At 40.6% G+C, this 12,375-nt stretch overlaps 1 protein-coding gene across 2 annotated transcripts in view; it reads right to left on the bottom strand.

Annotated features, from left to right (window-relative positions):
* Positions 1-7,202, bottom strand: part of galnt14 (UDP-N-acetyl-alpha-D-galactosamine:polypeptide N-acetylgalactosaminyltransferase 14 (GalNAc-T14)) — a 224,094-nt gene extending 216,892 nt beyond the window's left edge. For both annotated transcript variants that reach the window (XR_014869623.1, XM_085134251.1), the window contains exon 1: positions 6,487-7,202. Coding sequence is in view for 1 of the 2 variants with exons in the window: in XM_085134251.1 (XP_084990377.1) it covers positions 6,487-6,648 (162 nt within the window). In the remaining variant the exon portion in view is untranslated. The remainder of the gene's footprint in view (positions 1-6,486) is intronic.
* Between the last annotated feature and the right edge of the window lie 5,173 nt (positions 7,203-12,375).

The raw sequence follows: 12,375 nt of genomic DNA, 5'->3' as shown, positions 1-12,375 counted from the left end.
GCCACAGACATGTAGCTTAAAGGTTCCTTCTGATTAAAAAATGGCTACCTGCTGATTGTTTTCAAATGTTGGAGGTGTGTAAATGTTACCTGCCTACCATTTACACACCTCTGCAGAGACACACCTTTGATCAACCGTGTCAATAATATACTTACAGTGTAATTAGGTCAACAACAAGGATACGACCCTATGTAAGCAGTACGTGATTGCATACATGTTTCATTACCACAGGAACATACATGTTTGTGTAGAAATCTTGCTTGTTCAATTTCCAAAGTGCAACTAGGATTAAGATTTTTTTCATAAACAGAAAGGATAAAGTTCCAGAAGTGTGACGTATTGTCCATCTCCTATGGCCTTTCAAGAATTCGTGAGATTAGCTTGCATTTCTACAGCATGAACCTTGTTTTTTGTGTCGCAATTCCTGCCCCACAAACATTCCTGCTTCTGCAGTGGAATTCGTGATAAACCAGAAACGATCAGGGTGGAGTTTGTAGTTCTGAATGCCAAACACACGCCTTGAGACTGCATTCATTCACACAAAAACAAGTACCGTTTGCTAACATTGAAACAGCTACAAGCAAATTTAGACTAATTCAAACGAGTGTAAAAAAGAACAAAAAGAAAGGAAAATTATTATATTAACTGAGCATTCGGTCAACAACAACAAAAAAGAAAAAAAACATAATGTGCAAAGACTAGTCAAACATACATATATACAAACATAAAGCTACAGTCACAAAAAAGAGAGAAACAGTGATTGGAGACCATGCCACAACCAAAATTACTGTGATCATGCGTAATAAACTTAAAATCTCAATGCATTTGAAATGTTTGCTTTGAAGTTGGGCTCCAGGTCTGTGACGACTTGCAGACAGTTACTGTCTGCAATAAGGTGGAGTCAGACTGCCATCAGTCTCAGACTGGATGGGAACGAATTGTCAATTAAATACCATCTCTTTGTTGCAATATAACAATTATTTGTGATATATCAGTAATGACAAATCTGTTGCCAAACCCAGAAATTCATAATAACTACTTACATTTAGAGTCTAGCCAGAGCTCAGAGATTAGAAATTGTTGTACTTTTCAGCAAAGACTAAGTGAGATTGATTGGAACATGTTGGCAATCTGTATTAATGAATCAGCAGTTATTTGCAAACCTTTGCCAGTCTGTCTGAGAATGATTGCAGGCAGTTCTAGTTGGACCGTGAATATCTGAAGACAAGTTGCCTTCCACTGTATTACCTGTGCAATTATGTTGCAAACAAAGTTGGTCACCAAGAGGTTTATAACTAATTATATTCTCAATGTCTTTGCAACCAACATATCGCTGCAATTACTTACATTCAGTCACTAAATGTAAAGAAATATTCAATGTAATCCCTGAGTACTCACCAACTGTTCCCAGTTGTGAGGAGGTGACTCTCTTATTTTTATTCTAATGTGACAGCAAACGTGCACACCCTCATTTCTCAGTCACACAGTCTGCACAGTCAAATTTCACATGCACATTGACAGCTTGCATGAACTCAGGGGTGTGGATGTGGATAGACAAGATCATTTTGCATGCACAAACAGAAAGAATATTTTAAGCTTAATGGGACAGCTAGCAGAGTGTATCATCAAATATTGCACAAAAGGATTTTACACTGAATTAGGAATTTAAAACTAAGACGTTTCTGTTGAGCAAAATTCCTCAGACAAGTTTCCTGTTTTTTTATAGATACATTTGGTTTGATTCCAAATGTTTTTCTCTCTAATTAAGACTGTATCACTTCTCTAGTGCTCCTGTTTAAACTTGCATTTGGATAATACACCACGGCACTAGAAAGAGCCAAATATATTCTTCTTTTCTTATGATACAAGCAGACTGTGTGCATGGTAATGATGATACCAGGCAAATCTGTACCTACAGATTTACACTGGGTGTGAAAAACTGTAGGATTAAGTTGGCAAGTCTGTATCTGGCTGGGTATTAGCCGAGCTGCATTTCAGCATGTGTGTCCTGACTTGAAAATGATACATTCATTTTTACACACACACACACACACACACACACTGTTCTGCTGAATGAACAGCGATTCTCTCATTAGCTTGTAGGCTCACAGCTTACCGAACAAGTCCACACAAGGCAAGACAAGACAGTCTTTTTTTCCTCTTCTTTTGATAGGCTAAAGTGGTTGCAGCTGTTTCTATCCCTCCAACTGAAGTAGTTTAATTACATTTCAGATTTCAGATTTGAGGCATTTAGCTGAGAATCTTATCCAGGTCAACTTACAATGAGAGCAACAGTAGATTAAGCTTCATTGCATGAATTATCAGCAGTTTGAAAACACCTCCCTATTCACACAAAATTAAGTCATGCCTCAAAATTAAGACGATTCATATTGTTCCCGACTTTACATTATTGTTAATGAGTCTTTTTAATGACGTTCTACATAAATTATTGTCAAAAATTACAATCGCTTTGGAAGTCAGCTGCTTAAGGGTTTCTCTTCTTCAGCATAATCACTTTGATCATTACTGAGTTAGCTTAACTCATCTCTGCCAGGCCGTCCTTCTTCATGATCTAGTTGTGCACAAACACATGATTTGCCACTTCAGTCACTCCAACTCTGAAGGTCAATGCAGAGGCACATCACCTGACCATCATCACCCATCTGCCCAGCTGTTCCCCAGGTGTCCCTAGATAGTCCATCCATCATCTCACAGGGTGAGACAGTTTGTCTTTCAAATCTGACAGCAGTCGGCTTATACTGTCATCCTCTATATGGTGCAATGTAACACAGTTTTTGGGTATACACACACATTTTGACTGACGTACGACTCTGTATTCTTAAAATAAAAAAAGTCTAATCCACACACCATCTGTGCAAACTTTATTTACAGCGTACTTCAGCTGAACCAAATCCACCTACAAGAGCAAAAGAAGGAAAGGGCTGCTGTAACTGTATCTCCAGTATATGCATTTTAAACCCCTTCGAAGCACAGCCAAATGCAACGTAATAACAGTTTGTTTTTTAACAGCAGCAGCTTCACTCTTATTGCTTGTGTGCAAAGGTTTCATAAGGATGCTACTTAATAACACGTCTCCAACATATTTACAGTTTAGACTAAAAAGTCTCAAATATGTTTCTTGTAGGTGTCTTGCATAATTTCGTTTTTTTTAATCCTACTGCTAAGGCAAGGGAGGAAACAAGCCACCGCACCGCTGAGACATCCAAGGAGTATTATGCTCCCCTCTCAACAGGTAAGAAAATCACATTAGCACACCACATCACATTTCTTTAACAGATAGCGAGGCGGCGGTCTCCTTCGATGGATATACGATAAAGCGCCTGTAACCCACTTCTTGCTGTCTCGTGTGGCGATTTTTGTAGAACATAACATAGAGAATGAAATTTACAGCTGAGATTTCAATCAGCGCTATAAAACTGCTGACTGATATGTAGTGCGCTATATATCAAATGGACATTTGAACACATCTCTAGTATCTTATAAGAGATGAGTTTCCCAGATCATCTGATGAACCACTCCAACTTTTTAAGCCCCAAGGAGTGCAATATACATACTTTGCTCCAAATTTTATACTCTGACTTCAGTGCACACCCTTTGTTAGCACTGTGGTTTTGCTTTCCTGATCTTTTTAGTATTCTATCAAACAAATGTAGAAATCTACAGTCACGGTAGAGTGACAAGGTGAGTAAGACTGTCACGAATGCTGATTTATCTTCCTGCTTTTGATTCAGTCTGCGAACCTTTCTGCCCACGCAGACAGAGCATGCTACTCTATAATACTCAATACGTGCACGCAGTCAAGCACACACACCTGCTGTTCAAACCTCCTGTTTAAGAAGGGCACCCAATCAAAATAAAGTTGGATTAAAGGGAGAAAGATGGAGTTAAAACAGCTCTTTTTCAGACAGAGGATGAGCTGAGGGCCCAGTACAGGACAAATAAGGTTTCTTTCTAATTTAGAATCAATCAGAGCCACTACAGTACAGTCAAATAAAATTATGGGCTTGGACCATTATAGGTCCTCTCATTCAGAAGAACATCATCTTCTGGTGAACAGGAATAAAACTTTTCTCTCACTACGTCTAAATCGCAAAGTCTGCATTTGAGCCCAGCCTCCTGACTCAATATTTAGACCTGCTTGCAGGCTAAGCTCACTTCGGTTCAATACCTGCTGCTGTAGGCCTCCATTGAAAAGCTGGTTGCAGGTTTCAGAGAAGCCTAAAGCTTGATTTATCCTACGTCGTAACTTTCATAGTAACCGGAAACTCCTTTTATTCCTACACAACAACTTTCCACAGTATTCGAGTTATTCTGTTATGCATCAACCCGCATTATGTTTCTCGGGAGGTGCACACCAGGTAGAAGGTTGCAGCGTAGGGTTAAAATAGGGTTCCGGTTATGGCATAAGTTACGACATAGAGCTGACGCAGAAGTGTAAGTCTATTCTGTATATATAGGATGATGTGAAGAATGGAATTCCTGTGAAGCAGCTTTTACACTAGCTCTAAATTCACTGCACTGTAACAGATCACACATACACTCACAAAAATAAACGCACACTGCAGGTGGTCTAACTGCAACGTGGGTTTCTGCTGTGTACTCAGAACTTCCTGAAAGCCTTCATTCAGTGCTTAGTGTGCACTTTAGCAACAAGCAAACATTAACAAGGGCCTCGGGGAGGTCAGAGGTGTGTACGCTGGTGTTGAAGAACAAATAATGTGATTCAAGTACATGCATATTAATTTCAGAAAAGCACAAGGAACACAACAGCTTATGAGAGATCTTTCCTACTTCATATGCAGAATTTATTTTTTGTATTTTTTGCAGTTTCTATAAACACATGTTCCTTTGACACAGACTGCTGAGTCCCAGCGTGTGGTGGAGATGCTGAATATGTAGCAGTCCTCACACAGAAATGCCCTGCACATACACGCTGGAGTGGTACTTCCATCCAAAAATCTTGCATCTTGGATCCCTATTCATTAGATTTATTCAGGTAAACTACATTGAAGCGGATGCATTTTACCTGTTGTGCCTCACAACAAAACAAATTCCTGACCCAGAACACTCTTTACAAAGGTCAGCTACAATTTATCTGAAGCATAGATAATCTTTTCTTGATAAATTCATACAGTATCCCTGCTAATTATATGGTTTATACCACGTATGACAATCTCACCATATTCTTACGGACATTCGGTCGATTGGGGCTCAAGAGTTGGCAGTTCGTCTTGTAATCGGAAGGTTGCCGGTTCGAGCCCCGGCTCCGACAGTCTCGGTCATTGTGTCCTTGGGCAAGGCACTTCACCCGTTTGCCTACTGGTGGTTGTCAGAGGGTCCGGTGGCGCCAGTGTCTGGCAGCCTCACCTCTGTCAGTCCGCCCCAGGGCAACTGTGGCTACAATGTAGCTTGCCATCACCAGTGTGTGAATGTGTGTGTGAATGTGTGGATGACTGAATGTCGTGTAAAGCGCTTTGGGGTCCATAGGGATTAAGTAAAGCGCTATACAAATACAGGCCATTTACCATTCAGTTGGGCTGTTACACGATTCCTACATGGTGTGCATGTGTGCGCTGGCAGCTCTGTTTAACAAGGTAAGAGAGACAGGATCAATACGTTTATACCCCCAGCTACAGTGAACATGTTGCGGGTCTTTTGCATAACAGACGTCCTGCAGTGAACGCAGGGCATGGGTATCAAGCTGGGTCGAAATTGAACCCAATTATCTTCAAAGGAACCACTGCAATCTGATAACTGAATTAAACAATGATAAGAGCTCTGATAGTGGATACTGAGCGTGCAACACTGCATTAAAAAAATGAATGAAATTTAAAATAACAAACTGAGTATTACCTCACAATTTACTGAGTTGCTCTGATAGGAATACTGTAGGATTAGAAAACTGATTTTTCACTGATAATAAATCTACTGAAAAATAAAAGTTTTTAACTTGCAACACAGCAGACAGCATTTCCTCTGGGAGTCAAGTCAAGAAAAGCAATCAGAAGAAAGTTGGGATCTTTGGTGGCATTTGCTCTCATCTCACCTTTTAGATGTTTTAGTCTTGTTTTTAGTCCACTGTATGTCCAAAGTATTTTACGGGTCAAGAATTCACCTTAAAATACATTAAGAGAAAGTGCAACGATTGGAAGAGCTCATTAGTGATGCTTAGGTCCACCGGAGGTAATTACAAAGAGTAAACACTTTTCCCCCATCATTAAACTTCACTAGATTTTTTTTTTCTGACAATTTGGTTGCTTTACTTAAGATTAATGTCAAAAAGGACTTTCTCATATTGGAGCAATTCTTTACAACTTTTTTCCCGTTTCCATGTCTGTTTCAGAAACTCCTTCACTCGGGATTTGGGTTCATGATGCTGCTAAAACTAGTGCGACTGCCCCGAGCTCCGCAGACGTCCAGCTTAAGTCCACCACGCGTACACAGCAGGTCATATTTTTACTTCACCTGGTTGTAGGTTGTCTCTCCTGCTACTCCTCCTCTCCCTGCTCCCGCTCCTGCACTGAGCTCCGGCAACCTCCTCCGGCTCAACACCAGCAGGTAAACCAGCGCTCCCAGCCACACCAGCACCGCCACGGCCACCGCCAGCCTCCGACAGAGTCGCTTCATTTTCCGGTCAGGAGGAACCGGCGGCGCCCGCAGCCCGGCTGCTGTCAGAAGTCCATTTCACAGAAGCGTGAAAAGAAGTGAAAGAAGCGGACTCGGAGCCAGCCTCCACTCACTGACACGGCAGCAGCGTGCCTGGTCCCGCTCACTGTAAAGCACCGACTACACGCTCGCCCTCACTCTCGCTCCTTCAACTCACAGAAGCGCGAGCGCTTCTCTGACACGCCTGACAGCCGTAAGCGCGTGCGCTGGTGTGCGCGAGCATGTTATTGTATACGTGTGTGTTTCGCTGAGGGAGTCCTGGACCCTCCTGAAGGTTTGACTGGGAGAGCATGGAGCTCCACCTGGCGACATCCGCAACTACTCCACTAAAGAGGAGCCCGAAACAAAATAACGAGGAGGAGGAAGAAGAGAGGAGAAAACTGAGAGAAAACAAAGGGAGAATGATCAGTTAGGTCAGCATGACAGGCATTGACTGGGGAAAGATGTAGGCATGCATTTACTTGTTTCCTTGCTCTGATAGATTATTGTTTATCTGTTGCATACTTTTGGATTTTGCAGTTTCTGCTCAGCCAAGTTATTCAAGTTTGAGTTTATCGATAATAACCAATGTGGAAAACTAGCAGATTATCATAAATTAAAATAAGTTAGCTGCAGTTTCTGAAAAGTGTGAAGAATAAGAAACTTATATGAAGTACTGCTTAAAGGTACTTTTTGTAATTAACCTTGACAGAATGTAATTAAAACCTTCACCATCAGGGGGCAGAGTTTTACCACGTTTATAAAGCTGCTTCCAGCTAATCCCAAATGCCTGATTTAGACTTCTGCAGTTAATCTTTTTAGAGTCTGACATGTAACTTATGTAAGTGGCCGACATCATTGCTAGAATTTATACTTGCGTTATACAGTCATTTCCGTGTGTTTGTGCCCCGGTGTTTTGTATGTGGTACCAGCTGATAGGAAAATAAAATGTTGGACTTTTTTCCCTCCTGGATCCTTGCTCTTTGACGTGGTTGGATTTTATCGGGTGTATACATATTTGTCCCTCAAGTTTTTCTACTTTGTTGTACATTCCCCCAAATCTATCCCATTACTGATTATTTCTCCTTAAACTGCGGTGACAATTGTTATTCTCACAATGATTCAAAAACTGGAGGGACTTTTTTTGTTTTTTGCTTGTTAGGTAAATGTGTAAACCATTACACTAAAATTTCCCAAACTGGCAACAAGGATATGAGGAAGTGGGATGAGGACTGATGCATTCATCAAAATGAGAATCCTTCCCTGTGATCAATGCCAATTAAATATGACGTTCAACAACACAGCATCACACATTGTTTATGAATGTTTTTTTATAGTCCAACTACTGCTGTGTTTTATGATCTCAGAACTTATGGCCACTTTTAATTAAATTCATTACATGCTGTAATGTTGTGAGATGTCATGCCTATCTTTAATAGAACCCTGAAACAGTGAAGGTAAGTGCAGTAAGTTTGATGAGCTTAAATAAAAGAAACAACCTATGAGTAAAAAAAGTTCTTTAAAGAGCCCTTCTCCCACCAAGGTCTGTGCTTCCTTTATACACTGAACGTAAAACTACTTGTGCAAAGAATCTATCTGTCCATCCTTGATGATAATGCCTCTAGCAAGCCTCCTTTGTCATCCGGGATAGAGGAAGCTTGCCATTATTTTCAATATTCTTCAAACATGAAGCGGTGAGATTGATTTACAAATCACAGATAGGAGGACGAAGGACAAAAGACATGAGGGTCACTGACAGGAGGACGTTTCAGTTATGAAATGAGAAAAGTTCTTAGTGTAGTTTCCATACACAGTACAAAGGCTAGAATTTGTCACTTTGGCCTTTATCTAATGTTTAGTGATGTCTTGTTATAAAGCCTTGAATTCAGTATTTTCACAGTAGGAGACTTGGTGTTTTGAAACAAGAGAGGATGGACTGTGAAACTGAGAACACCACACACCCTGAATAATCATCCATTCTGACTCTAATGATGACCATAATTCATAGACTGAACTTTATGTTTTATTCATTTTGACCTGAAACTGGTGATTGAGCTAGTACATTCATTATGAAAGTGTTTACCACAGTGAGCAAAGCAGACAAGAGACATTTTAGACTTGCACACAGCTGGGAGTCCTTCTGGAACCAGTGGCATCTCCCCCTGCTGGTTATTAGAAAGAATGCAGGTTTGGATCACTTCCATGGTGGCTTCACTTATTTATACTTTCTGTAGTAGCTGTCCATTGCTGTCACAAGAAGCAGGAAAATTGTTTATTTGATCTGGAATGGATATGGGACAGTGAAGGTACTGGATTTGGCTCCAAATGCTCTATTGACTCACCCCACCCTCTTTTGGTAGAAATTGATATTACACAAAAGTACGACCTGGCCCTAGTTCAACTTCAGCTAATATTTCTTAAATGTCATAGATGACACAAATGATTACATACAGATTTTGAATATAAGTCAATATAGTTTTTAACTTTTTTAACACAGGAATTTACAATAAGTACATTTTAAATAAATCACTGAATAATATAAATGATAAATGTTCAATAAATATCCATGCAAGGGCTCTGTTAGTCATTAAGATAGATTTTTTTTAATATATATATAATCCAGGCCTACTGGGTTATCACATCTCCTTGTCCTGAGTAGTTTTCTATCCATAAAATTAGTGTAGTAAAAATATTTTATTATTGCATTACTGCTATATTTAACCATGCTGTGTCCCACTTCAGCAGTGAGTGTGCAGTATGCAGAATTGGTAATAAAATAAAAGCTACAAAATGTATGAGAGGAACGAAAGAGGACAGAGGGATAGTGGAGGAGAGGGAGAAAGTGCAACAGAGTGGGAGAAAACGTGGGAAAATACAAAGGAGGAAGCAAAGAACAACAACAGTAAAAGAAAATGAGAACAAGTGGAAAAAGCTGAAATAGGAGTGATGAGACTGGAAGAACATGAGGAGGGAGGAAGCAAGATTGTATTTTTCCTGTTTTCAGACAAGTTGACAAGAATAAAATGGTCAGTTATTCCACATATCAGGTCAATAAATTATCAGGAACACTACTGAGCACTTAGATCCATCCTATATTTATTAATAAAACATGTGGCACAAAAATAAAACTGTTCCTTCTTATGAGATATGAACCTGAGGGAGAAAAAGATTTTTACTGTCTTGGTGCACCATCTAGTGTCTGTGCTGGGTAACAATCTGTGTATGTCTGTGAGTGAATCCAGGTTGAGGATGAATTCATATGGTCTTTGACCTCAGTTTCTATTTTCAAAACGGTGGTGTAGTTCCTCTGTGTTGCAAAAGTCAGTTTTCAATGAAACCAAAATCCAGCACTTGATCAGCGCTGACCAACTTGAATGTATGAACATCTGTGCACTGCATTCAATTTATCCAAATTTTCTAAGGTGAAGACAAAGCAATTTTGGAGACATGAGGAAACCGAGGTATCGGCTCATAAACAAACAACAAAGCACTACATAAATCCCCAACACTGACAGGTATTTATATTAACTCTATTTCAAACAGTTCAGCTGGTTTCAGTTTTCATGTTCTTCCCAATCTGCCGGCTCTATATTAATGCAATCCAACATGGTTCTCACCTAGAAGGACTGCAATATACAATATTAAAATAAATCACTGTCAGCGTCAATAATGAACTTTGGTTAAACCGTGACCTTTTTTTGCATTGAAACTTCGATAGACTTAAAAGTTACTCTGATTACAGCTTTAAAAGCAAATTTCATCAATGCCATTTGTTAAATGATTTCCACAAAAACAGCCCAAATAAAGTTGTGTTTTTATGGCTAATTTATCATTTTACAATTAAACCAAAACTGTGTCCTCCCCTCTGTGGTTCTAATCATCCTGTCACCCCATCAGTAACACAGGAAGCAAACTTCCTTTATCCTAAATCTTCAATTATCTCGACGCAAAAAGATTAAATTCACAGAAGCATACAAATAATTTTATACACACACACACACACATATATATATATACACACACACGTATATACACACACATACACATACATATACATACACACACATATATATATATACACACATATATATATATATATATATATATGTGTATACACACACACATGTGTATATATGTATGTATGTGTGTATATATATATATATATAAAAAAATTCCCCACTCGCCCCTGTGGGCGGTTAATCCTTCAAGCTCGGGTCCTCTACCAGAGGCCTGGGAACTTGAGGGTCCTGCACAGTATCTTAGCTGTTCCTAGGACTGCGCTCTTCTGGACAGAGATCTCCGATGTTGTTCCCGGGATCTGCTGGAGCCACTCGCCTAGCTTGGGAGCCACTGCACCTAGTACTCCGATTACCACTGGGACCACTGTCACCTTCACCCTCCACATCTACTCGAGCTCTTCTCTGAGCCCTTGGTATTTCTCGAGCTTCTCGTGTTCCTTCTTCCTGATGTTGCTGTCATTCGGAACTGCTATATCGATCACTACGGCCGTCTTCTCATGTTTGTCTACCACCACTATGTCCGGTTGGTTAGCCACCACCATTTTGTCCGTCTGTATCTGGAAGTCCCACAGGATCTTAGCTCAGTCATTCTCCATCACCCTTGGGGGCATTTCCCATTTTGACCTCGGGACTTCCAGGTTATACTCGGCACAGATGTTCCTGTACACTATGCCAGCCACTTGGTTATGGCGTTCCATGTATGCCTTACCTGCTAGTATCTTGCACCCTGCTGTTATGTGCTGGATTGTCTCTGGGGCATCTTTACACAGCCTGCACCTGGGGTCTTGCCTGGTGTGATAGACCCCAGCCTCTATGGATCTTGTGCTCAGTGCTTGGTAGGATTTCTGGATGTCAGCCATTTCCTCTGTCTGCTGGTGGAACAGACCATGCAGGGGCCTGCCCTTCCATGATGGTTCTTCTCCTTGGTCTTTGTCCTTCTCGGGTTTCTGCTGCCTGAGGTATTCAGTCGGTTGTGGCCATCTTCCTGATGTACTCATGGATGTTTTCTGCCTCATCCTAGACCAGGGGTGGGCAACTCCAGGCCTCGAGGGCCAGTGTCCTGCAGGTTTTAGATATCCCCCTGGGTCAACACACCTGAATCATGTGTTTGTTACCAGGCCTCTGGAGAACTGTAGGACATTTTGAGGAGGTAATTTAGCCATTTGAATCAGCTATGTTGGATCAAGGACACATCTAAAACCTGTAGGACACCGGGACTCAAGGCTAGGAGTTGCCCACCCGTCCTAGACAGTGGTTCTGACACTCCATTTCGCTTGGAGTACAGTCTCAGGGTGAAACCCTCCGCACATGGTCAGGAGCTTCCTCATCTTGATGTCAGTGGCTTCCATCTCCTCCTTTGGCCAGCTTATTATCCCAGCAGAATGTAGGCGTTGATTACCTGGATCTTGCACTTCCCATTCAGCTGACTACTCAAGACTTGCCTGATCCTCTACAGGTATTTTGTGGTTGGGGCTTTCCTCTTTGTGGTTCCCATTCTGGTAGTGTGAGATATAGATTTTTTTAAAAAATATTAAAAAAAAAAAAAAAAAAAGGTAAGTGTTTGTAATTTATTAACAAGTTAAAACTGAATTATTGATTCTTAATTTGGATTCCGATGTCAGTGGTGATTTATGTGGAGAAAAATAATTACCAACATATAGTGATCCAACAATAAAAGACACACATCACA

Source organism: Neolamprologus multifasciatus, chromosome 15 (genome assembly GCF_963576455.1).
Source record: "Neolamprologus multifasciatus chromosome 15, fNeoMul1.2, whole genome shotgun sequence".
Taxonomy (NCBI): Eukaryota; Metazoa; Chordata; class Actinopteri; order Cichliformes; family Cichlidae; genus Neolamprologus; species Neolamprologus multifasciatus.
Note: the sequence above shows the minus strand (reverse complement) of the source record. Positions and strands in the feature narration are given on the sequence as shown.